This window comes from Centrocercus urophasianus, unplaced genomic scaffold (assembly GCF_019232065.1).
Source record: "Centrocercus urophasianus isolate 14NV4802_14NV808 unplaced genomic scaffold, USGS_Curo_1.0 seq_2, whole genome shotgun sequence".
In the NCBI taxonomy this organism is placed as follows: domain Eukaryota; kingdom Metazoa; phylum Chordata; class Aves; order Galliformes; family Phasianidae; genus Centrocercus; species Centrocercus urophasianus.
In genome coordinates this window covers 16,047,606-16,071,938 of record NW_024884755.1, presented here as the reverse complement: position 1 = coordinate 16,071,938, position 24,333 = coordinate 16,047,606, and the positions used below count along the sequence as shown (strand labels likewise).

At 63.6% G+C, this 24,333-nt stretch overlaps 3 protein-coding genes across 7 annotated transcripts in view; 2 read left to right on the top strand and 1 right to left on the bottom strand.

Annotated features, from left to right (window-relative positions):
• The first annotated feature begins 1,156 nt into the window (after positions 1 to 1,156).
• On the top strand, positions 1,157 to 20,371 carry PIEZO1 (piezo type mechanosensitive ion channel component 1). Of its 5 annotated transcripts, none has more exons than XM_042821475.1 (50): positions 1,157 to 1,223; positions 5,132 to 5,221; positions 5,839 to 5,961; positions 6,093 to 6,135; positions 6,213 to 6,369; positions 7,129 to 7,267; positions 7,365 to 7,578; positions 7,760 to 7,925; positions 8,045 to 8,137; positions 8,217 to 8,295; positions 8,373 to 8,464; positions 8,554 to 8,814; positions 8,886 to 8,997; positions 9,068 to 9,246; positions 9,323 to 9,471; positions 9,652 to 9,926; positions 10,482 to 10,639; positions 10,705 to 10,881; positions 10,953 to 11,078; positions 11,165 to 11,365; positions 11,444 to 11,648; positions 11,723 to 11,827; positions 12,211 to 12,364; positions 12,797 to 13,040; positions 13,120 to 13,216; positions 13,303 to 13,471; positions 13,550 to 13,639; positions 13,814 to 13,896; positions 14,143 to 14,214; positions 14,574 to 14,677; positions 14,747 to 14,840; positions 15,152 to 15,238; positions 15,321 to 15,493; positions 15,569 to 15,660; positions 15,750 to 15,932; positions 16,090 to 16,348; positions 16,434 to 16,622; positions 16,715 to 16,979; positions 17,055 to 17,175; positions 17,260 to 17,407; positions 17,497 to 17,711; positions 17,831 to 17,989; positions 18,075 to 18,222; positions 18,302 to 18,490; positions 18,559 to 18,651; positions 18,769 to 18,941; positions 19,012 to 19,134; positions 19,211 to 19,290; positions 19,374 to 19,572; positions 19,650 to 20,371. In XM_042821475.1, the coding sequence occupies exons 1-50, from the start codon at positions 1,160 to 1,162 to the stop codon at positions 19,897 to 19,899; spliced, it is 7,461 nt and encodes a 2,486-aa protein (XP_042677409.1). In that variant the 5' UTR covers positions 1,157 to 1,159; the 3' UTR covers positions 19,900 to 20,371. The 5 variants fall into 5 exon arrangements, with proteins under 5 accessions (XP_042677409.1, XP_042677408.1, XP_042677410.1 ...); XM_042821474.1 differs by having other exon boundaries at positions 15,318 to 15,493; XM_042821476.1 differs by lacking the exon at positions 14,143 to 14,214 and having other exon boundaries at positions 15,318 to 15,493.
• On the bottom strand, positions 20,296 to 23,718 carry CTU2 (cytosolic thiouridylase subunit 2). The gene is made up of 15 exons (XM_042821484.1): positions 23,700 to 23,718; positions 23,540 to 23,614; positions 22,846 to 22,924; positions 22,703 to 22,762; positions 22,578 to 22,638; positions 22,333 to 22,442; positions 21,975 to 22,255; positions 21,765 to 21,900; positions 21,524 to 21,655; positions 21,348 to 21,439; positions 21,181 to 21,272; positions 21,053 to 21,104; positions 20,893 to 20,959; positions 20,763 to 20,821; positions 20,296 to 20,680 (listed from the first exon to the last, which is right to left on the bottom strand). Exons 3-15 carry the CDS (start codon positions 22,882 to 22,884, stop codon positions 20,611 to 20,613), a joined length of 1,251 nt encoding a protein of 416 aa, XP_042677418.1. The 5' UTR covers positions 22,885 to 22,924; positions 23,540 to 23,614; positions 23,700 to 23,718; the 3' UTR covers positions 20,296 to 20,610.
• A 171-nt stretch (positions 23,719 to 23,889) lies between these two features.
• Positions 23,890 to 24,333, top strand: part of RNF166 (ring finger protein 166) — a 7,552-nt gene continuing 7,108 nt past the window's right edge. The window contains exon 1 of the mRNA XM_042821778.1: positions 23,890 to 24,065. Within this exon, the coding sequence (XP_042677712.1) occupies positions 23,890 to 24,065 (176 nt within the window). The remainder of the gene's footprint in view (positions 24,066 to 24,333) is intronic.

Genomic DNA, 24,333 nt, shown 5'->3' with positions numbered 1-24,333 from the left:
GGCTGCTTGGTGGCCGCGAGGTCTGCACAGTGCGGGATGCAGTTTGGGCTCTAGGCAGAGGGGCAGGAGGGATTTCAGCCCACTTCCTTCCCCTGCAGGCGGTCCGAGCAGGAGGACGCAGCCGAGCTCCCAAAGCAGAGGCTGCGGGGTGCCCACCTGCACGGCCACGCGTTAATGGCGCTGCCCGGATGCGGGTGCAGCGCGCTTTGCCTGGAAAGCGCCTGGCCGGGCACTCAGGCCGCGCCCGCAGCGCATTACGGGACCGCGTTGCACTCAGCGTGACTCTGAAAGCTGGAGCGGGGCACTCAGGGCCTGACTCGGATGTGCGAGCAGGGCTCTGGGGTGCCGTTCCCGGCTCCCATTTACTCTCGCAGCATCCGGGCCCGGCCGCGCTGCGATGGGAGCTGGGATGCGGCGCGCATCGCCCTTTCTGGCCCCGCTCCGTCACGGATCCGGCGCTCGGCACCCGCGGGCTTTGCGCAGCGGATCGCAATGGGCGCAGCCCCGAGGATCGGTGCGGCGGTGCCCGGAGGTGCCCAGGTGTGAGTCGGGGGCTGCGGCACGGCGACGGGGTGCAGAACCGCCAGGTTGTTGAGTGCGTTTGCAGAACAAGTGCCAAAGAATGCGGAGAATGTCACGGGCCGATGCTTCCCGATCGGAGAGGGAGCGGCCGCGGTTTCAAGCGCTGCCCCTGTGCCGGGCTGTAGGGATGTGGACTCCCGCAGCTCCCACCCCATCTCCGGCGGCTCTTCTCAGGCGCTGCCCGTCCCGACGCACTCAGCCTCGATTAACTCTGCAGCTTTTTTTTTTTTTTTTTTTTAATTATTATTATTTTATGACGAGCAAACAGAGGCAGCGCACGATCTTAGCGTTGTAATTAATTCATTTGTTTGTTTCTCCCCTCCCTCCCGCGCCTTTACTTCCCTGCGGTGCCGCTGGAAGGGCTGAGACCGGCCAACTCGCGACACCGATGGCCGCAACGCCCGCGGGCGGCGCAAGGCGGGGCCGGGCCGAGGGGGCCGGGCGGTGCCGCGTATAAAAGCAGCGGTGGGGCGGGGGGAAGCGCGTTCCCTCGCAGCGCTCCGGGTCCGGCCCTGCGGGGCGGAACGGCAACGGCCCGGATCGGCACGGTATGGCCCGGCCCGCGGCCGCCTGAAGCATGGAGCGGCGGGCGCTGTGCGCGGGGCTCTACTGGCTGCTGCTGCCGCTCGCCCTGCTCGCCGGTGGGTGCACGTGTCGCGCGTTATTTCCTACCGGAGGGGCTCAGGGTTATCCCTCGTTACGGTTGTTGGGCCAACGGGCTCACGGTGTAGGGGCGATCCCCACTTTTCCTCCCTCCCTCCCCCGGTGTCGTTCCCACGGGTGAATCGGAACCGGGACGCGGTGATGGGGGTTGGGAGGGGAGCACGCAACTTTTTCTCTGCCGAGAGCCGCAGACGGAGCGGCGCTCGGGGGCTGCGGGTAACGCTGTCACACGCGGCCGCCCCGTCCCGTGGCCGATCGGTCGGAGCCCCGCTCACCTCCTGGCCGTGCGCTGCATTGGGGCGGCCGCTCCGCGCACCACCCACAGCGGGGAGCGCTTGGCCCCTAGCCTGGAAAATCCCCGCGTCCCCGCGAGCGGGACAAGAATCGGCCTTTTGAACTTTTTCGTCCGAAAGGAAAACCTTTCCGGCTCCGTGGGGCTCCGTCAACACGCGTGGTTCAACGGGCTCCTTGTGCGGGGACCCCCCCTGGCCGTGCCACCCCCCGGCGGAGCGTTGCCCGTCCTCGCGGTGTTGGGGGAGGAAGTCGGTGCCGGGTGAAAAGCTTCTTTCTGCAGTTTGCTGTGTGCGAGGAGTGACTCAGTGCATCGCGCAGGATGTGAGGAGGTTAATTATAACCCTGCCTGCAAACCGGGCCGGGAAGGTGGTGGCCGGGCTCCGCTTGCACAAGGCCGGGCGCATCCCGTGCGGTTCCCCCCCCCGCCCCCCCGGTGTCGCCTGGCGTTGCGATCTCCGGTGCCGTGGCCGCGTTGCGGGACGGGCTGCAGCTCCGGCACGGCGTTCCCCTCCCGGTTTGTTGTGGGGCCCGGCTCGGCAGCGCCGTCCTGGGATATGAAGTCGAAATAGAGGTGCTGGTGACTCAGCGGGTGCTCGTTGGGCAGCTGGGCTCCCTGCACGGGGGAACACGGGGCGGGTGGGAGCCCCGCAGCCTTCCTTCCCCTGCAATTAAGCCTTTCCCCGACGTCCGCAGGATGTATGCAGGCGGCTCTCAGCCAGCCCGGTGCGGGCGGTGGCCGGACCCTGCGGCACGGTGTGGGGCAGCCCCCGCTGGCCGTGGCCCCACAGGGGTGCAGCTCCGTGGGGCCGGATTCCCACCCGCTGTGGGGGTAAACGTGCCTGGCTGCGCCGCGTGCAGCTCCCCCCCGACTGCCCATCCCACCCCTCAAGCCCTCGGGCATCGCTTCCCTGAGGATGCACCTCCCGAAATGAGGGGAGATTCTGAGCCGGAGGGGGGGGGTGAGGACGCACCCCCCTCCCCTCCTTCCCAAATCCCCAAGAGCGGAGTTTGGGGGTCCTGGGGAGCGCTGCAGGCGCGGTGCCCGGCGTGGGCTGCGGCCAGCCGCCTCCTGCGGTCAGGTGCTTTTTTTAAATGAGGGGAAATAAGAGGAGGAAAAAAGAAAAAAAAACACCAAAAAAAAACCTGCCACCAAATGTCTCCAAGAGCAATAACTCCGTTTCCTCCCAAGGGCGGCCCTGGGGGATGGGCTGCGCAGGGCTGGGGTGGGCGACGCTCCGTCCCTCGGTGCTACGAGGTGTGTTGGGTCTGTGGGGGTTTGCAGGGGATGTCGGGGCGCGGTGGGGTTTCACCCCCGGCCTGCAGCTGCGGGGATGCCCTGAGCATCTGGGATTCCCCCTGGGGCTGCTGGGGACGGAGGTGTCGGTCCAGCAGCGCGGACGTCCCGGTGCCGAGCTTTAGGGCGCTGAGTCGGCTCCAATCCCTGTGTGGCCGCCCCGTCCCTTTGCGGCCCCGCTACTTCGAGGCAGGGTTGGTGCTTGGGGCCGCGCTGCCCGTTTAACCTCCCTGCTCCCGCTTCCTCCTATGCGCAGCGCAGATAAGGACTCGGGGCGGGACGATCGCGCGGTTTGTCCCCAGCGGTCGGCGTCGGTGCTGTGGGGGACATGGAGGTGTCCCCATCCTTGGGTGAAGGGCTGGCATCGAGCACCGCTCCCCTGCGAGGCTTTCCCCCATCCCACCCTGCTGTGGGGTTTTCCCAGGTTGTGCACCGATCCCGTAGCATCTCCGTGGGGAGCAGGACGGCCCCTGCCCCGCGCTGGCAGCACCAGGATGTATTTTCCACACAAACAGGATATGGCGGGGCTGCTGCTGCTTCTTCCCGGAAAGCGGAGATGGGGCTGGGAGTGGAGATATGCCCATGGCTGCTTCTCACCGGGTTCTCGCTGCTGCTCGGGGGCTGCGGGGGTCGTTCCTTATCCTGCAGAGAGCAAGGAGCAGCGCTGATAACAACCAGTGAGGCTGCGTGCAGCCAGCACTGCCGCTGGGGTGCTGGGCGGGGGGTCGGGGTCCCAGCACCACTGGAGTCTGGGAGCCACCACCACCCTATGGCTGGGTATGGCTCCATCCTATCTGACCCCACTGCTGTCGTGCTCTCCGTGCTGCAAACGAGGCGCTGCTGCAGCCCTCTGCGTGGCACCCACCCTGCCAGGGGATCCTGGGATGAATCCGAGGCAGGGGAAGGCTGCAGGCCGGCAACAGGGAGCGGCAGCGCGTCTTGCCCAGCTCCCTGCGCTGCGGTTTGTCCTCTCGGCACACGAGCGCAGCGCTCCGTTCAAGTGCTACCGACAGCTGGGACGCACGGCCGGGCGGATCCAGCAGGGAGGCATCCAGCGAAGAGCAGCTCTTACTTCACAGCAGCAAAACCTCGTGGGCGGTGGGTGCTGCTGGCACGCAGAGGGGGCGGTGGGTGCCACCCCCCCACCCAAACACCCACCCGGGCGGCTCGGTGCAGCGGAGGCAGCGCGGTGGGGAGGTGCCGTCCCGGTGCCCCGGGGCAGCTCGCCTTTGGCACGCTCTGCACTCCCGGCGCTGCCAAACTGGTTTTTCCCCCCTCTCTCCTTGCTGCGCTTTCCCCGCTGTCAGCACGGAGGGGAACCGGTTTGCGGTGCCGGTTCAGGACGGCGGTGGGAGCCCCGTCCCGTGCCGCTGGGAGGGTTTGGGGGCTGCGGTGCCCCCCGGTGTCGGCCACACCGACGAGGCGGAATGCCGCTTCTATGGCACGTCCCTCTTTCCCATCCCTCGTAGTGCTGCGGGTGACCCCAAACCCGTCGTGCCCCAGGAGCGATGTCCCCAGCCCTTGGTGGCAGGAAGCAGCTGAGCCACGCCGTCGCAAGTTGTCCCTGTTCTTACCCAGTGCTGCTACCCCCCTTCACAGCCCTCTGCCCCAGTGATGCTCCGGGCACCAATCCCCATTCTTGCCACCATTGGGGTGACCCCCACCTCCCCAGGGACCCGCAGGGTCTGTCTGCAACACGAGGGTGGCTCCGGCTGCCCCTTTCCGGGCTCCGCTCCCCGCCGGGCCGGCTGCTCACGGCTGGCGGCGGGGAGAGGAATAGTTGTTCCATGAGATCATGGCTTTGCCGAAATGCAGCGAGCAACGCTCGGCGTGCGGGGAGATGACGCGGGATGGGGTCACCGCTGGGAGGCGGCGGTGTCCCCGACGAGAGTGGCGATGTGAGCGGCACCCAGCCCCGCTCGGGGGCTCCCCGGATACGGGGCAGGCGGGGACACCTCGGTTTAACCCCCCGTTGGGGTCCGTGGGGAGGCTCACGTGCTGCTGCAGGACGCTCCGTCCCATTAGAGCCTCGTAAACACAGGAAGGGCCGCGCCGGGCTCGCAGCACGTCCCCTGGCGACCGGCCCACCCCAGCGCCCTGCCTGGCAGTGGGGGGGGTCGGGTCATTCTGGTCCGGAAGGGTGCAGACCTTCTTTGGGGCCGTCCTGGGGTCTGCACCGTTTTGGAGCGAGCCAGTCGGGGTGCTCTCAGCGAGCATCCCGGTGATGGGGTGCCTATGGGGTGTGGATAACACAGTGCAGCCCAGGTGCCCCCAACCCTGCCCACCCTGTGTCCCCAGCCTGCCTGTTCCGCTTCAACGTCCTCTCCCTGGTGTACCTGCTGTACCTCCTGCTGCTGCCGTGGTTCCCGGGACCGGCTGACATCTCAGGTGAGGGCATTGCATCTCAGGCTCGGGGACCATCAGTGGGGTTTGGGACTATTTTTAGGGGATGCACGCTGTCCCTCCTGCAGGTACCTGCTCCTCCTTTGTGGTTTCCCCAGGGTTGGGCGGCTCCACGTGGCAGCCTCGTTTGGTTAATTATAGTCTGGTGCAACTATTAATAGTCCTCCTGCTGCGAGGTGGCCAATTTCGAGCCTCGGCCCTATTAACCAGAAACCTCAGAGCCGCTCCTGGTGCGTGGCTCTGTGCCCAGGCTGGTGCCCAGGATGTGCCCCCTGCAGCCAGGGGAGTGAAGGGCTGGGGGCACAGCTGCAGGTGGGGGAGATCTGGGATGGGATGGGGTCGGGAGGCAGTGGTGTGCTGATCCCATTGCTGAGTGCTGGCTGCGGGTGAATGGAGAAGAGAGTGTGGTCCTGGGGTCCCACACCACCCCGTGCCTCTGTTTCCCCAATGGTGGGGCAGAAAGGGTTCTCCTGGAGGGGGCTGAGGGACGTGGGGGTCTGGCAGCACTGGTATGGCACCAGTGGACCCTTCCCAGGAGTTCAGAGTGGGGATGCTGGCACCCCCGGGGGCTGCTCAGGGCGATGGGTGCCCGTCTCTTGCAGGTCACGCCGGCCGCTTCCTCAAAGCTCTGTTGGGGACCAGCCTCCTCTTCCTCCTCGCCCACTTCGTTTTCCAGATATGTCTGTACACGCTGCCTGCCCTGGATCAGCTGCTGGGGCCCAGCTGTGAGTACCCCGGTGCCAGGTGCCCCAGAGCCCCCAAGCTGGTGGCATTTGGCCGTCAGAGCCCACCTACCATGTGCTATGGAGCTGCTGTGGGGTCAGTGCCACCCTAACACCTCTATGCTTCTCCACAGGCAGCAGCTGGGAAGTCCTCGCCCGGCACATCGGGGTCACCAGGTGCGGCTCCCTTAACGTTGGTTGTGGTCACTGGTGGTGGAGGACCCCCCTCAACCCTGCTCTTTCTCCCCCTCTAGGCTGGACTTGGGTGACCTCCCCAACTCAGTGCGCCTGGTGGCCCCTGACGTCGGCATCCTGCTGGTCTCATCCCTCTGCCTGTGTCTGTGCCACCGCCTCGTCCCCAAGGGCAGCACTGCCACCCGCAGACCGGAGTCCCGGCAGCCCCCTGAGCAGGTGAGGTGCCACCGGTGCCACCAGCAGTGCTCCTCCTGCAGGGCCCCCATCTGTCTCTGCTTGTCCCCACGGGGACACCCAGATGCCTGTGGACCTGGGCTGGGATCCGGGTTGGGGCTGCGCAATGGGGAGCGTTTTTTGGGCGGTCAGCGATGGATTGGGTCCCCCCTGTGCCTCCCTTCCCCGGAGTGACTCAGCTGCAGAGGAGTGCCCGTGTTTGCTCCTGTGTTTCCATAGGGATCCCACAAACAGCCCAGCCCCATAGAGCTGCTCGATGTGGGACGGCAGAGCACAGGCTGCCCATGGGTGGGGATGAAGCCAGCTGGGAGCCGTGCCATGCGGTGCCATTCAGTGCCACACTATGCCGTGCCAACAAGCTGTGAGGGTGGCACCAGCATCACCCATGCAGATCCGTGCTGATGGCACCTCCGTGTCCCAGCCCCATTTCGGGTGCATCCCGCAGCCCCATGCAGGCCGTGCTGTAACCGGAGCGCTGGCAGCGTGGATGCCTTTGCAGTGAGCGCGGGAGGCAGCCTGGAAAAAAGCTCACTGCTGGGAACCTGGCTGCTGCTGCCAAGAAAAACAGCCGTGTTTCAGAGGCGCTTTCCAAGCGGCTGCGAGATAAACACGGCCAGGTGCAGAGCCAGGCCACGTGCAGCAGGGGAACCGAGGCACAGCCAGCAGCAGAGACTGGGGGAGCCCGTGGGGGGATGCCTTGGGGGGTTTGGGGCTCACTGCTGTGCTTCCTGCCTGCTGCAGGGGGAAGAGCAGGACGTGGAGCGGCGCGGTGGCACGGCAGGCGGGGACGCACCGCTCAGCGCCAGGCTGCGGGTGACGGCGCACTGGGTGCTGTGGGCGGCCGGGAAGGGGTTGGCCATCGTGCTGCTGGCTTTGGCCGGTGGGTCTGGGACTGGGGAGGGAGCGTGAGGCGAATGTGGGGGATCTCTGGATGGGGGGTGTGGGTGACTGACCGCCCTCGGGGCGCTGCTCTGCAGGGATCACTCTGCCCTCCGCCTCCTCCAGCATCTACTACCTGCTGTTCGTGGGGCTGTGCACCTGGTGGGCATGCCACCTCCCGTCCAGCCGCGCTGCCTTCGATGCCCTCTGTGTCCTCATTGGCCTCTACGCTGCTGCCCACCTCCTGTGCCTCTATGCCTACCAAGCACCCTTTGTGCAGGGGGTCTTCCCGCCCCCCACCATCTGGGCGCGGTAAGTGGTGCCGTGGGTGCCCCTCTCCACGTGTACCCCCACCACGGGTCCCCATGTCCCCAGGGATGGCTTGCAGCTCCTGCTTGGCTCCCATCCTGCTCACAGCCCGGTGCTGCGGGGATGGGGACATCGCCGGTCCCAGGGAGTTAATGCCATTCATGCCCCCCTCCCCCCCTCGCAGGGTGTTTGGCTTCAAGGACATCATCCTGTACAGCAACTGCTCCCGACCCAACGCCCTGCAGCTCAACACCGAACACCCCTGGCCCGTCTACGCCAATCCTGGCATCCTGCTGCTGCTCTACTACACCGTGGCCACGCTGCTGAAGCTGCGCCGCCTGGACGCCAGGGTGAGGGGCTGCGGGGATGCGTGCACCTCAATGGCCCAGGGTGCGTGGTGGAGGGGGTGGGGTGCTCGGGGTTGGGCCCCCCCCCCCCCGGGGTTGCAGCTGGCTCCTTGCTCTTGCAGAGAGCAGCATTGCCAGCACAGCCCCCAGCGCGGGATCTGGTGGAGCTTGAGAGCTGGCCCAAGGACAGCGATGGTGTGGCTGAAGACACCAAGGTGAGTCGGGGGAGCCGCACTGCGGTGTTCTGGGGGTGCCAGTGGGTGCTCAGCACTCTCTGCCCCTTCCCCCCTCCAGCCCATGCTGTCCTCCAGCACTGGGAAGCGGAGAACAGAGAACTGCACTGTCCACATCCTGGGTGATGCCACGCCACTGGGTAAGCCCAGCCCAAATGCTGCCCCATCCCTGCCCTGCAGTGGGGCAGAGGCTCACAGCTACTGCTTTGCTGGCCAGGCAGGGACCGTCCGGGAGAGCGGCTGCCCCTGCAGACACTGTGGCACGTCATCATGAAGCAGAGCTACGTCTGTGCCCTCATTGCCATGATGGTAAGGCACTCCATCGTGGCCTCCAGGAATTTTTCTCCAAGTCGTGAGCCTGAAAAAGGGGAGAAGCTGAGTTTTTTTCTGTCCCACAGGTGTGGAGCATCACCTACCACAGCTGGCTGACCTTCGTGCTGCTGCTCTGGTCCTGCCTCATCTGGATCGTGCGCAGCCGGCACCACTTTGCCATGCTCTGCTCACCCTTCCTGCTGCTTTATGGCATTGCTCTCTGCAGCCTGCAGTATGTCTGGGGCATGGACCTGGGCCCCGAGCTGCCCACCCGTGTCGGCCTCATGAGCCTGGAGCAGCTGGGGCTCGTGCGCCCCAAGTACCCCTGCCTGGACCTGGGGGCCAAGGTACCTCCTGCACCATCCCCATCCCCGTCCCTGCGGTGCCCACCAGCTCTGCTCACCACCTGTCCCTGCAGCTCCTGCTCACCCTCACCTTCTGGCTGCTGGTGCGGCAGTTCGTTAAGGAGAAGCTGCTAACGAGGACGAGCCCATCCACCCCGCTGCTGGAGGTGACCATTTCGGATACAGGTGAGGTCCCTCGGTGACGCTGGGTCTGTCCCCATGCGACCCACGGTACCAGCAGTGCCATGCCTTGCAGAACCTGGCCGACAGCGGGACGTGCTGAAGGCACTGGGGGCTCTGGTGCGGGATTTCTATGCCAAGTATTGGATCTGTGTGTGCGCCGGGATGTTCATCGTGGTCAGCTTCGCCGGGCGCCTCGTGGTCTACAAGATCGTCTACATGTTCCTCTTCCTCCTCTGCCTCACCCTCTTCCAGGTACAGGGGATGGAGGTGCTGGCCCCAAACGGCGTGTGCACCCAGTGGCAACACACTGATGTCCCCATCCCTGCAGGTGTACTACAGCCTATGGCGCAAAGTGCTGAAGGGCTTCTGGTGGCTGGTGGTGGCTTACACCATGCTGGTGCTCATCGCCGTCTACACCTTCCAGTTTGAGGACTTCCCCATGTACTGGAGGAATCTGACGGGTCTCACCAACGAGCAGTGAGTGTCCCCATGCCATCATGGTGTCCCCAATGGTGCGGTGGCACCAGGGCATGGCTGGGAGATGCGTTGCACACTGGGAAACTGAGGCATGGAAGGTTTGCCTTGCTCAGGACACCCGTGCGTGGCAAAGGGGATGGAGGTGGCCCCATGCTGACCACAACATCCCCTCCCTTCCAGGTTGGGGGACCTGGGTCTGGAGCAGTTCAGCGTCTCCGAGCTCTTCTCCAGCACCCTCATCCCGGGCTTCTTTCTGCTGGCCTGCATCCTTCAGCTTCACTACTTCCATCGTCCCTTCATGCACATCACTGATCTGGAGCACATCCCTGCTGCTGGGCTGCAGCCCTGCCACATCCCCCGGCCCGAGGAGCTGCATGGCAGCCGGCTGCTGCGCGATGCAGTCGTTGCTGAGAGTGCCAGGACTGAAGGGGGAGAGTCTGACACTGCCTCACAGGGTACTGCCAGGGGTGGGGTGTCCTTGGGGTTGGGGATGGGATGGGACGTTCTCCAAGCTGAGGAATCGATAAGGGATGGGTTTGGGGTGTCTTTTGTGCCTTGGAGAGTGCAGGGATGGATTGGGTTGTCTCCTGAGCCGTGGAGGAGCCAGGAGGATGTAGGATGGGTTGGGGTGTTCTCTGAAGTCTGGAGGGTACGGGGATGGATTGGAGTGTTCTCCAAAACCAAGACGGAGACACTTGGATATGGGGATGAGTTGGGATGTCCTCTGATATTTGGAGGATACAGGAATGGATGGGAGCGTCCTCCAAGCCAAGAAGGGGCCAGGAGAATACAGGGCTGAGTCAGAGTGTTCTCCAAACCTGGGAGAGGAGGATACAGGGATGGGCTGGGGTGTCCTTCAGGCCAAGAAAGAGATAGAAGATTACAGAGATGTGTTGGGGTGTCCTGAGCCTGGGAGAGTACAGGGGTGGATTAAAGCATTCCCCAAGCCTGGAAGGGAGAGGGCAGGGTGGGGGTATCCTCCAAACCCGTGATGGTCTGTGTCCTCACAGCACCCAGCAAGTGGGGGCTGGTGCTGGAGCGCCTCATCGTGCTGGGCTGGACCTTCTCAGACACGCTGACCCGCGGGCAGGTCTTCGTGGGGCGCCTGCTGGAACTGCATATCCTCAAGCTGGTGGCCCTTTACACCGTCTGGGTGGCTCTGCAGGAGGTACAGCACAGGGCCTGGGGGTCCCGGGGGTTGTCCCACAGTGCTGACGCTGTCATTGCCCCCAGGTATCATTGATGAATTTCTTGCTGGTGCTGCTGTGGGCTTTCGCCATGCCTTACTGCCGCTTCCGCCACATGGCCTCGTGCCTCTCCACCATCTGGACCTGCATCATCATCGTCTGCAAGATGCTCTACCAGCTCAAGATCGTCGACCCCAGCGAGTATTCCAGCAACTGCACCCAGGTGCCGGGGCAGGGATGGGGATGCTGATGGGTTCCAATGGCTGTGGGTGCTGACACCATGTCCCCTGGCAGCCCCTGCTTAACAGCACCAACCTGAGCCCTGAGGAGATGGGCAACTCCACGCTGTACCGCGGCCCCGTGGACCCCGCCAACTGGTTCGGCATCCGCAAGGGCTTCCCCAACCTGGGCTACATCCAGGTGGGTGGGGGGTGCTGGCAGGAATGGGGTGGTGGGATGCTCTGCACCCTGAGCACAGTGGAGCTGAGCACCCCTCACCCCCCCAGAACCACCTCCTGGTGCTGCTGCTGCTGGTGCTGGAGGCGGTGGTGTATCGGCGCCAGGAGTATTACCGCAAGCAGCACCAGCTGCTGGTCCCCATCACTGAGACCATCTTTGAGGACGTGTCCCGTGAGCAGCTGGACCACGGCTTGGTCAACTGTGTCAAGTACTTCCTCAACTACTTCTACTACAAGTTTGGCTTGGAGGTGGGCAGCGGGGGCTACGGGGCAACGTGGGGCACCTGGTACGTGTGGAGCTGAGCTCCTGAACCGCCCCAATTCCAGATCTGCTTCCTGATGACGGTGAACGTGATCGGGCAGCGGATGAACTTCATGGTGATCCTGCACGGCTGCTGGCTGGTCGTCATCCTGACGCAGCGCCGGCGGGCGGCCATCGCACGCCTCTGGCCCAAGTATTGCCTCTTCCTCGTGGTCTTCCTCCTCTACCAGTACCTGCTGTGTGTCGGCATGCCGCCCGCTCTCTGCATGGGTATGAGGCATGGGGAATGGGCTGGGGGATGTTGGCGGGCCAAGATACAGCGTGCTGCTGTCCCCACTCCCCAGATTACCCGTGGCGCTGGAGCCGGTTCCTCCCCATGAACTTGGCGCTCATCAAATGGCTCTACCTGCCCGATTTCTTTGTGGCCCCCAAATCCACCAACCTCATCAGTGAGTGCCCCCAGGGATGGGGGGTGGGAGGGCTGGGATCTGCATGGCCACAAGCCCCGAAGGTGGGAGAGGTCGTTCGTTGAGGCGGGGCTTGGGGGGTGCCGCATCCATTTGGGATGAGAATAGGAGAAAAACCCCCAGCCCTATAGGGAGGAGGGGGCACGTGAGTGGCCATACGGCTTTGGGGAGGAGCTTGGTTGAAGCCACGCCCCATTGAGAGGGAGGGGCTATGAATGGCCGCACCCCCGTGGGAACCACTCATTAAATACAACGCCCAGGGTGTGGGAAGCCCCGCCCCCTCCTTGGCCACGCCCGCTTCCGTAGAAAGGGGGCGTGGCTCTCCGAAGCCCCGCCCCCAAGGGGGCTGATCCGCGTGCCTGCAGATGACTTCGTGCTGCTGCTGTGCGCGGCCCAGCAGTGGAGGGTGTTTGTGGCCGAACGCACCGAGGAGTGGCTGCGGGCTGCGGGTGACAATGCGGACCGGCTGGACCTGGAGCGAGAGCCCCACAATCCCACCCCCAACTTCATCCACTGCCGGTGGGTGCCCACGGCTGGGGGCCACGGAGAGAGGGCTGGGATCTACGGGCAGTGAGACGCGCTGGGATGTGGTCCCCAAGGATTGGGATGGGGTCCCCCAGGGTGGGGTTGCAGCAGCATAGGGCCAGGGAGACCCTCCTGTAGGATGGGATATGATCTGCCAGCAAGGTGGTACAGCTGGGTCCAGAGTGCCCTGAGGGTGTGGGGGGAGCTTGCAGTGATGGTGCGAGAACCCACTGAGCGTTGGGATACCCATGAACTGGGACAAAATGGTGTGAGCACCAGGTCACTGAGGGCACTGGAACCGCTAGATAGGGACCTGCTGGTTCAGTTGTGGAGGTGTAGCACTTTGCTGCACTCCAACTCCAGATGGAGCTGGGTGCAGGTGCTGGGAGGGGATGGGAACCCCGCTCTGAGCACGGCGTTCTGCAGGTCCTACTTGGACATGGCGAAGGTGGTGGTCTTCCGCTACCTCTTCTGGTTTGTCCTGGTGGTGGTCTTCATCACCGGGGCCACCCGCATCAGCCTCTTTGGCCTCGGCTACCTGCTTGCCTGCTTCTACCTCCTGCTCTTCGGCACTGCCATGCTGCGCAAGCCAGCACGGGCACGCCTCGTGCTCTGGGACTGCCTCATCCTCTACAACATCACAGTCATCATCTCCAAAAACATGCTGTCGGTGAGGGCGCCGTTCCTGGGTTTGCTCCTCGGGTCAACCAGGTGGGTGCAGAGGGACCAACCTCACGCTCTTCCCACAGCTCCTCTCCTGCGTCTTCGTGCAGCAGATGCAGAGCAACTTCTGCTGGGTGATCCAACTCTTCAGCCTGGTCTGCACCGTCAAGGGCTACTACGACCGTGAGCACTGGCACAGGGTGGGCTGGGACTGACGGGGGCATTTTGGGGTGCTGCTTCACCTGCTCCTCCATCCCTCTGTCTGCCAGCCAAGGAGATGGGCAAGGACCAGGACTGCTCGCTGCCAGTGGAGGAGGCTGGCATCATCTGGGACAGCATCTGCTTCTTCTTCCTCCTGCTCCAGCGCCGTGTCTTCCTCAGCTACTACTTCTTGCACGTCATGCTGGACCTCCAAGCTTCTGCCCTGCAGGCTTCCAGGTGGGGCAGGGGGTGTCTGCGGGGTCCCTGAGGGGGCTGGGTGAGGAAATTCACCACCCACTGTCCCCATTGCTGCAGGGGCGTCGCACTGTTCAGAGCCAGCCTCATGAAGAGCATGCGCTCCCACCGGCAGGCTGAGAAGAAGTCGCTGGCTCAGCTCAAACGGCAGTGAGTGGGTTTTGGGGGGGAAGGGAAGGGTACTTGGGGCATCTCCCAAACCCCTAGAGCTGTTGGGGCACTCCGAGGTGCGGGAAGGGCCCAGGGGGGTGGCGAGTACCCAGCATGGTGATGGAGTACTGGGGGCTTGGGGAGCTCTGGAGCATCCAGTGCTGCATTCAACAGGATGGAACGGATCCGTGCCAAGCAGGAGAAGTACCACCAGGAGCGGCTGCCCAGTGGTGAGGGGCAAGATGGGGCCAGGGCAGGTGAGAGCCGGCTGGGGGGTCCCCAGCCCCTCCAACCCCTCCTTTTGTCACCAGAACGGTGACCTCAACCCATCACCAACTCTTACTCCCAACATCCCCATCCCTTTGCTGTGCAAGGACCGGTGCGGCCCAACGGAGCGCACAGCTGTCAAACCCCCCAAACCCTCCCCCGGCACGTCCCCACACCGTTCCTTGGGGTGGGTGCCCCCATTATGGCCACGCTCAGTCCCTGCTGCCGTTCCACAGCGCCCAGCAGCCCGGCGGACCCTGCCCGGCAGAGGGAGCGGTGGTGGCGGCCATGGTTAGACCACGCCGCAGGTATTGCCCCGCAGGGGGCGCGGGCGGCACGCGGTGCCACCGAGGGGAGCGACGGTGACGGTGCTTTTGGCGAGGTGATGCCCCGCATGCCTCCTATCCCCGCTCTTGGCATTAACCAGGGCGTTCTCTGCTTGTGTGCACTAACGGGGCGTGCAGTCGGGGTGCCTGCAGGACTCGGTGCTGGAGTGATACCCCTCTGGGGACATCGAGCTGTTTGGCACTGAGGTCCCCAGTGGGGTCCCTGCGGGCATCTTTGGCACTGAGCACGGGGAAGATGGCAACGGGGACAGCTTGGGCACCAGCCGTGCCGTGTCACCCTGTGTCACACTGTGCTGTGACACCCTCTGTCACCCTGACAGTGCTGCATTCTGGGGAATACTTCCTCTTTGAGTCAGACAGCGAGGAAGAGGAGGAGGCAGCAGTGCCTGAGGAGCCGCGGCCAGGCAGGCAGAGTGCCTTCCAGGTGAGCCTGGTGGGAGTTGGGTGGTGCCAGCCGTGCTGCTGGGTGCTGACAGCCCCCTCCCCAATGCAGCTCGCCTACCAGGCCTGGATGACCAACACCAGGACAGCGCTGAGGCAGCAGGAGCGTGAGCAGCAGGAGCCGCTGGGCGATGAGCTCACTGCAGGTGGGGTTGCCTCATCCCAAAGTGGGGCTACCAGACCCCCAAAGGGGCTACTGAACCATAAAACGAGGCCAAGGGTGCCTGGTGGGGGGGACGAAGCGATCCTGTCCCAGTTTGGACATCGTCTCCATGGGGTTCCCAGTATGTGTGTGTATTCTCTGATAGCAGATCTAGGGCTGGGCACAAGCTGTGCCCATCCTTGAATTTTTGAGAGGGGAGGAGTCTGGGTGGTGGGCAGAAAAGCCACAAAGGGGGTTTGGAAGTGATATCTTGTCCCATCATGGGAAGGGCATGACTTGCTGTCTGCCTTGCAGGGGACAGCAGAGCGAGGGAGGAGGCATCAGCGGCGCCCGAAGAGGCTGAAGGCCAGGAGGAGGAAGAGGAGGAGGAAGAAGGATCTGGTAGGTGGGCGGCAGGACCCCAGCAGCAGGAGGTGCCCTGGGTGGGTGCAGAGCCACGAGCCCCTCTCTCCTCGCCCAGCAGAGCGGGGCAACGTGCTGCAGCGGGCGCTGAACACCCTGCGCTTCCTGTGGGTGCTGTGCCAGGCCATGGTGGACGGCCTCACCCAGTGGCTGGATGCCTGCACGCAGGAGCACACCGACATGTCCACCGTGCTGCAGCTCGAGAGATACGTCCTGACGCAGCGCCTGGCCAAGGTGACACCTGGGGAGGGGGATGGTGGCACTTGGGACCGCAGCACTGTGACGGTGCTGACCCTATGTGTGCTGTAGGGTGAAGATGTGCACCGCGGGGTGCTGGATGAGCTCTACCTGCTGCCACCCGAGGAGCCCCAAGAGGAGCCCCAGAATGGCATCGCTTCCAGGCAGGTGCATAGATACACCCCTGGGTGCCCACCCACCCACCGTGGGGACCGCTGAGGAGGGTGCTCACCTGTCCCTGCGCTGTTCACAGTGGGCGCAATGGAGCTGAGTGTGAGCAAAGGGCTGAGCCCCCTGCAGCAGAGTGCCCTCTGCAGAGAGGCAGCCAGGAGCAGGTGGCAAACTGGGGGTCACGGGAGGACGTGGCAGGATCTCGGGAGCTCCTGGCCCTGCCGCAGAACCGGAGCCGGACAGCCAGCGAGCTGCTGGTGAGCAGGTATGGTGTGGGGATGGGGGGTGATGGGGATGGAGATAGGGGATGAAGGCACTGGGGACGGTGGTGATGACAGGGATGGGATGGAGACGATGTGGACAGTGGGGGTGATGGGGATGCAGTGGGACCGGGGTGCAGGCTCAGCTCCTGTGCCCCACAGGAGGCTGTACTTTGCCGAGCTGGAGGAGTCAGAGAAGTTCTACCAGTCCCACAACCGCTTTCTGAAGCTGCTGCTGGCCATCTACCACTGCGTGGCCGCCCACTCCGAGCTGCTCTGCTACTTCATCATCATCCTCAACAACATGGTGACCGCCTCTGTCATCTCTCTCTTCCTGCCCATCCTTGTCTTCCTCTGGGCCATGCTCTCCATCCCCCGGCCCAGCAAGCGCTTCTGGATGACTGCCATCGTCTTCACTGAGGTGGGCGAGAGGTGGCTGCGCAGGGGACAAAGACACGATGACACCCAGCTCTGGCTGCCACCTCCTGACACCCATATCCCTGCAGGTGATGGTGGTGGTGAAATACCTCTTCCAGTTTGGTTTCTTCCCTTGGAACGGCTACGCCATGCTGGTGCGTAATGAGGGCAAGCCCTTCTTCCCACCCCGCATCCTGGGGCTGGAGAAGACCGACCGCTACATCAAATACGACCTCATCCAGCTCCTGGCCCTCTTCTTCCACCGCTCGCTGCTGCTGGTGAGCCCTGCGGGTGCTTCGTGAGTGAGGGCTGGTGGTGGCCTGAGCCCCACTATATCCCATTGTACCCCCATGACCCTTGTCCTTCCCAGTGCTATGGGCTGTGGGACCACGAGGAGGATCCCTTTGCCAAGAAGAAGGTGGAGGCGGAGCAGGCAGAGGAGGAGGAGGAGCGGCAGGAGGAAGCAGTGTCCCCAGCGGTGCCAGCAGAGTCAGGAGCTCTGGGTGCAGCTGTGGGGTCAGAGTCGGAGGGCAATGCCCAGGGGCAGAAGGAGGGGAGTAGGGATGGAGCAACACATCTCCGCTTCAGGAGGAAGAGGCAGTGGGGCAAGGAGCCAGCAGCAGTGGTGGAGGAAGGTGAGTACCTGGAATTGGGCAAGATGTGGTCTGGCAGGGAGCCTGACGGTCACCCATGCTGCTTATCACTCACAGAGGATGGGGAGGAGGAGGGAGAGGAAGAGGAAGAAGAGGAAGAGGAGGAGACAAAACAGAGCCACTCTCAGAAGAAGCTGAAGGCGTTTGGTCTCCGGGTCAAGCTCTTCTTCCTCACCATGTGAGTGCCCCACAGTGTGGGTTAGGGTGGGGACTACAGCTTGCAGCCCACCGGTCACCTGTCACCCATCCCTGTCTCCTGCAGGGCACAGAACGTGTACCAGCCCATGCGTGGGTTCTTCCATGACATCCTGCACACCCAGTACCGGGCAGCCACCGATGTCTATGCCTTCATGTTCCTGGCTGATGTGGTTGACTTCATCATCATCATCTTCGGTTTCTGGGCCTTTGGGGTGAGCAGAAAGCTCTGCAGGGTGTCAGACGGTGGGATCCCAATGTGAGGTCAGGCGGGGCTGAGTCCTCACCTCTTTGGTGTCCCCAGAAACACTCGGCAGCCACCGACATCACCTCCTCTCTGTCGGATGACCAAGTCCCAGAGGCCTTCCTGGTCATGCTGCTCATCCAGTTCACCACCATGGTGATCGACCGCGCGCTCTACCTCCGTAAGACTGTACTGGGCAAGCTCATCTTCCAGGTCATCTTGGTTTTCAGCATCCATCTCTGGATGTTCTTCATCCTGCCAGCTGTCACTGAAAGGTACTGGTCCCCACTGACCAACCCCTAAGGTCCTTGGGTAGCCTATGGGGGTGATTCCTTTATGTGTCCTTTATGATGGGGGCTCAGGCAGCCAGAGCAGTGACACGTCCCTCCTGCAGGTTGTTCAGCCTCAACACAGTGGCCCAGCTGTGGTACTTTGTCAAGTGCATCTACTTCTCGCTGTCAGCCTACCAGATCCGCTGCGGCTACCCCACCCGCATCCTGGGCAACTTCCTCACCAAGAAATACAACCACCTCAACCTCTTCCTCTTCCAGGGGTACGGGGCAGCGGGTGGCGCGGGGACAGGTTGCCCCATTTGGGTGGATGGAGCTGTACCAGCCCCATCTCCCCGTGCCTCCCAGGTTCCGCCTCGTGCCCTTCCTGGTGGAGCTGCGTGCCGTCATGGACTGGGTCTGGACCGACACCACGCTGTCACTGTCCAACTGGATGTGTGTGGAAGACATCTACGCCAACATCTTCATCATCAAGTGCAGCCGTGAGACAGAGAAGGTACGGCCCCATTGAGTCTGCTGCTGTTGGGGTGGCCCCAGATGGGTTCTACCAGGCAGCCCCTGCCGTCTGTCTGCAGAAATACCCACAGCCCAAAGGGCAGAAGAAGAAGAAGATTGTCAAGTACGGCATGGGCGGCCTCATCATCCTCTTCCTGGTGGCCATCATCTGGTTCCCACTGCTCTTCATGTCGCTGGTGCGCTCAGTGGTGGGCGTCGTCAACCACCCCATCGACGTCACCGTCACCCTCAAGCTGGGGGGGTATGAGGTGAGGATGGGGGGCAAGCTCTGCGTTGGGCACCGGGATCCCGCACTGACCGCACCGCATCCCTGCAGCCGCTGTTCACCATGAGTGCCCAGCAGCAGTCCATCCAACCCTTCACACCGCAGGACTACGAAGCGCTGACCAAGGAATTCGAGAGGCAGCCGGTAGCCCCAAAACCCTGCAGACCCCTTCCTCTGTCCCCAAAGCCTTGCAGACCCCTTCCTCTGTCCCCAGTGGGCGCCCCGAGGGGCACGCGGCTCAGCACCCCATTCCATCCCCAGGTGGCCATGCAGTTCATCACGCTGTACGGCTATGAGGACATCGTCACGGCCCGCATTGAGGGCAGCTCAGGCTCACTGTGGAGCATCAGCCCCCCCAGCCGTGAGCAGATGCGGCGAGAGCTGCAGAATGGTTCCTCTGACATCACCCTGCGCCTCACCTGGACCTTCCAGAGGTAACAGCGGGGCTACTGGTGAAGGGGGCAGCCCTATCTGTGCCCCCCCAGCAAACCTCTGTGCCTGCAGGGACCTGGGGAAGGGCGGCACGGTGGAGCACACCTTCGACAAGCACACCACTGACCTGCAGCCCGGAGCACCGGAGCGTATGGAGCTGGCCCAGCTGCTGCAAGGCACTCGTGATGCCCCAGTGTGAGTGTCTCTGGGGAGAGGGGGTCAGGGAAAGGGGACGCCCCCAGGGATGGTGCTTCACTCCGTTTCGTTGCAGGCAAGTGCCCAAACTCTTCCCCAAATATATCCGGGCGCCCAACGGCCCCGAAGCCAATCCAGTCAAGCAGCTGCTGCCAGGTGGGTCCCATTGTCTGTTGTTCACACGATGGGGGACTTGGCCAGCGTGCCATGCCCTGACCCCCCCCTTGTTCGCCCCACAGATGGAGAGGACAGCTACCTGGATGTCGAGGTGCAGCTGAAACGGGAGCGCTCAGGCTCAGGGCAGGGCAGTGACAGCTTCCTGGAGTGGTGGGTGGTGAGGCTGAAGGATGCTCCAGCACGCGACGGCAACATCCTGCCCATGGTCATCTTCAATGACAAAGTCAGCCCCCCCAGCCTGGGCTTTTTGGCCGGCTATGGGTGCGTAGGGGGGCAAGGGAGGGAGCTGGGGGTGGCGAGGGGGGAACGAAGGTGGTTTCATCCCACCCCCATTGCAGGATCATGGGGCTGTACGTCTCCATCGTGCTGGTGATTGGGAAGTTTGTGCGAGGCTTCTTCAGCGAGATCTCACACTCCATCATGTTTGAGGAGCTGCCTTGCGTGGACCGCATCCTGAAGCTGTGCCAGGACATCTTCCTGGTGCGGGAGACGGGAGAGCTGGAGCTGGAGGAGGAGCTCTACGCCAAGCTCATCTTCCTCTACCGCTCACCCGAGACCATGATCAAGTGGACGAGGGAGAAGGAGTAAGGGGAAGGGACTGCAGCCCCTCGCAAGGGGACACCACCGCCAATGCCTTAAGCAGCCCTGCAGGGTCGCATCCTGCTGGGGGGCACGGGACGGTGCTTTTAGAAGGAGGATCTCATCCTCACCTTGCTTTGAAGCCGTCCAACAGGCAGAGACCATGTTGTGCCTTCTCTGGGGGGCTGGCCAGCTGTGGGGGGTGTCAGGAGTTGACGCCGCATCCCCCTGGCTGCTGGGGTTGGGCACGAGCCAGCATCCTCCTGTACCCCCCCAGCCCCGCTCCACAACCAGGTTGAACTCTAAAGCAATACCCCCATAGCCCCATAAAGGGGGGGTGCACGGTGCTGTGGCTCCCCACTGGGGTGGCTGGCATCCCCAGCCGGACTGTAGACTTTTTTTTTTTTTTTTAATTCAAATGGTTTTATTTATACAGATATCTAATAAAATAAAGCTGAGGCCACCCCAGCTTCCCCAGCGGTGGGGCGGGAGTAGGGATGTGATGCCTGTGGGTATCAGCACCCCCTGCATGGGCACTTGGAGGGGGGTCTCCCCTGACCCCCTGCTGGTACTGGATCATTTGAATCTGGTGTAAAAGCAGCTGCCTGCACGCCAGGTATCACCACAGGTGGCCCAGTGACTCCAGATTCCCTCACCCTAATAGGACCCTCCTGCCCCACAGTGACAGGGCCCTGTGCCCCACAGCTGCGTCCTGCACTGTCAGCTCCCGCCAGGTTCCTCTTCCTCATCCTCCAGCAGGAATTCCTGGATCTGCTGCTTCATCAGAGCCCTGTGAAGGACAGACCAGGGGGCCCTGCTGGCTGCACTGCCCTCAGCCCGCAGGGAAGGGACCTCCCCAGCTTGTCCCCTACCTGCAGTTCCTGCGCTGAGCTTCGGTGCGCACGTAGGGTGGCAGCGTGGCTGGGGGGCCCTGCAAGAGAGGGGACAGTGGGGACACTGAGCCCTGTCCCCAATTCCTGGAGAGCCACCTCAAATCCTTACCATTTCCTTGAACGTCAGGCGGCAGCCGTAGCACAGCAGTGGGATGAAGGCAGCTCTGCTCTCAGCCCTGCAGGGAGAAAGGACAGAGCAGTGACAATGTCCCTGCTGCTGTCTCTGGTGTCTCCATGTCCCCCATGCTGGAGAGCATCCTACTGCTCACCCGTTCCCTGTCTCCTCCTTCACCAGCGTGGGCTCTAAGGCCAGCTCCTCCTCTGCAAGAACCAAGGGACAGTCACACACTTGGCACACGCTGTCACCTCAGTGAATCCCCCCCCTAGTGCCACTCACCCCCAGCGATGTCCAGGGCGCAGAGGCAGAGCAGGCAGCGCTGCACATCGCTGTTTGCTTCTGCTGGAGCCACGCTCAGCTTCTCACCTGTCCTGCAGATGTAAAGAGGGGATGAGCAGCGGCACCTCACTGCCTGCCCCCAACCACCCTGCCCTCAGGTGCTGTACCGGTACACAGTGCTGATGGTGGAGGGGAAATCCACCTGCAATCCCAGCAGGAAGTTCTCCATCAGGCGGTGGATGCTGGTCTTCTCTCGGCGCTGCAGGGGAAATAGAGAAGGGCAGGATGGAGGGAGGCCAACAGCTCAGTCCGGCTGGAAGTGGGGAAGCGGGGGCACCCCTACCTTGGCGTGGAGGGGTGGTGTGATGATGGTGGGGACGCCAAAGAAGTGGTTGTAGAATGCAATCTCCTTGGCCGTGTAGTCCCGCATGGGACGCACCACTGTCACATCACCGTGTCGGCTGTCCACAAAGCCCTGCAGATGAGCAGGAGTCTGCTGAGATACTGCCACCAAGCTGGGGATAATCCTAGGAACAGAGCAGTGCTTGGGTCCTGTCCCCCTCCCAGGCAGGGATGGCACTCACTGTGTCCACAGCGAGGAAGGCGCCGCGTCCCAGTGCCAGATTGGTGAGCAGCTTGATGGCCACACGGGTGCAGCTCTCGCCTGTCATCACCTTGGTGTAACCCCGCGTGCGGGCAGTGTGCAGGAGGAGGTGGCTCCTGGGGACACAGTGACACTGGCTCAGACCCACAGGGCCATGCCATGTGCTCGCTGGGCAGGAGGAGTCCCTCACCTCAGCATCTGCAGCAGCTCCTCCTTTGCTGTCAGCGTCTCTGCTGCATCAAAGAGCCGCAGCAGCTCCTCAGTGCGGGCAGCTGCAGGCAGGCAGGCGTGGGAGTCCCCTGTGGGACCATCCTGGGTGCTGAACCCCGTGGGCGAGGTGTCACCATCCCCACTGGCCTCCTCCTGCCGCTGCTGCTGGATGAAACCCTCTACAGCCACCTTGTAAGAAGGGCTCGGCTCACTGTCCCCACCAGGGCCCCGCTGCAGGATTGAGCCAGGCAGCTCCAAGGCCTGTGGACAGATAGGGAGCTGTGTGCAGGCAGACGCATCTCCCCACATCGTGCTCCCCAGCCCCATCCTGTCCCCACCTGCTCCAGGGAGGCCAGGTAGTAGGGGAAGCCGGTTTCCTGCAGCAAGGCCTCCATGCGGGTCAGAGTTTGCTCCCGTTGCACCAGGCTCTGCCCGCACACCGCTCCCTCTGTGGGCACAGTGGCAGCAGCTGGAGCAGGGGAGCAGACCCCAGGGTATCACAGCCCCACAACAGGAATGGGAAGGAGGGATGGGGACAGGTCACAGGGAGATGCACGAGCAGCAGGGATGGGACATGCCTTACCGTCGATGTAGATGAGGCCAGGCACAAAGCGCAGCCGCTTGGCCGTCTCACGGCTCAGCCCCTGGCACAGCAATGGGGTAAGCAGGCTAAGCTGTGCCCCACGTCCCCCAACCCCCTATACTCACCTCCTGCACCTGTCGCAGCATGGCACTGGAGGCCATCCCGCCTGACAGTGCCAGCAGAACCTGCAGGGACAGCAGGGACAGTCAGCGGCCTCAGTGCAGTGCCCCCAGCACCACGTCCCCCCCACCCCACGTGTCCCCAGTACCTTTTCTCCTGGGAAGATGACGCGGTTCTTGCCCAGCATGGCACGGAACTTGTGCACAAAGTACTCACGGAAACAGGAGCTGCAGACAGACAGGCAGCCCTGAGCACCCCTGTCTCCAAGCACTGCTGTGCCCGGGCCTTGGTGTCTCTGACATCCAGTGTCCTCAAGCCCCACGTCTACAAGCTCTTATCTCTAAGTGCTGATGTTCCCAAGCTGTGATGTCCCCATTCTTGGACATTACAAAACCCAGTGTCCCCAGACCTGACATCTCTAAGCCCTACACCCCTGAGTTCCCTATATCCCAGAGCCCCACGTCTCTGTGTCCTGATGACCAGTGTCTCCAATCTGTGCTGTCCCCGTGCCCTCCATCCCAGAGCCTTGATGTTTCTTAACCCCATGACCACATCCCCAAGCTGCGGCATCCCCAGGCCCTGCATCACAATCTCCACACCTTAATGTCCCCAGGATGTGATGTCCCTACTCCTGGATGTCACCAAACCCAATATCCTCAGACATCTCAGAGCCTCGCGTCCCCAAGCCTGATGCCCCCATAACCCAGACCCGCGATCTCCCCAGAACCCAAAGTCCCCAAGCGTTGACGTCCCCAAGCCCTGACGTCTCCCAACCCCACACCCCTGAACCACACATCCCCACGCCCCGCCGACTCCACACCCCAGCATCCCGGTCCCCTCACCGACAAAACGCATCCCCGATTCGGATGACGACGGCGGCGGGGCCATCCCCGCACTTCACGCACGGCCGCGGGTGGCTGCGGGGAACGAAGCCGTCACCGATCCCCTCCCGAAGCGGGGCACGGCCCCGGGGACGGATCTCTCGCGACGTCCCGCTCCCACCTGCACACGGGGGCAGCACGGCGCCGCACCGGCGCTTCCCCGCACCCTCCGCACCGCCCCGACGCTTCACACATGGCACCTCCGCTCCGCTCCCCCTCCCTCCGCCGCCGGCGCGCGCTGATGACGTCACGACGCACGGTAACGTCACGACGCACGGCGACGTCACGCCATCCTTACGCCCGCCGCCGCCATGTTCCGCAGCCTGCTGGTAGCGGCGGCGCAGCGCCCCCAGGCCCCGGGCCCCGGCCCCCCCCGCCCGCCGCCCCCCGGCGGCCCCGCGGCCGAGGCGCTGGAGGCACAGTTCAGCTGCCCCATCTGCCTGGAGGTCTTCCACCGCGCCGTCGGCATCGCGGGCTGCGGCCACACGTGAGCGGGGGCGGCGGCGGTAGGGGGGGGCTGAGGGGGTCGGTGTGGGCGGTGGGCCTGGGGCAGGTGGCGGTGCGTGAGGAGGGTGCGTGAGGCTCCAGCCGGGCCCCCAGAACCGGGACTCACATCCCACTGCCCGGCCAGAACCGGGCTGTCAGTCCATCCTGCAACACACTCCATGCCCTACCTGCTGTCCCACAGCCTTGGTGGCACCGGGATCGCCGTGCCGTGCCATCCCGTGCCGTGCCATCCCGTGCCGTGCCATCCC

Coding starts and splice junctions, on each gene's coding strand:
- PIEZO1 (XM_042821474.1), top strand. CDS start 1,160: ATGGAGCGGCGGGCGCTGTGCGCGGGGCTCTACTGGCTGCTGCTGCCG. Junction 8,465..8,553: donor GTGCCCTCATTGCCATGATG/GTAAGGCACTCC, acceptor TCTGTCCCACAG/GTGTGGAGCATCACCTACCA. Junction 18,942..19,011: donor CTCACCTGGACCTTCCAGAG/GTAACAGCGGGG, acceptor CTGTGCCTGCAG/GGACCTGGGGAAGGGCGGCA.
- CTU2 (XM_042821484.1), bottom strand. CDS start 22,884: ATGCTGGGCAAGAACCGCGTCATCTTCCCAGGAGAAAAG. Junction 22,763..22,845: donor TCATCTTCCCAGGAGAAAAG/GTACTGGGGACA, acceptor CTGTCCCTGCAG/GTTCTGCTGGCACTGTCAGG. Junction 22,443..22,577: donor TGGCCTCATCTACATCGACG/GTAAGGCATGTC, acceptor CTGTGCCCACAG/AGGGAGCGGTGTGCGGGCAG.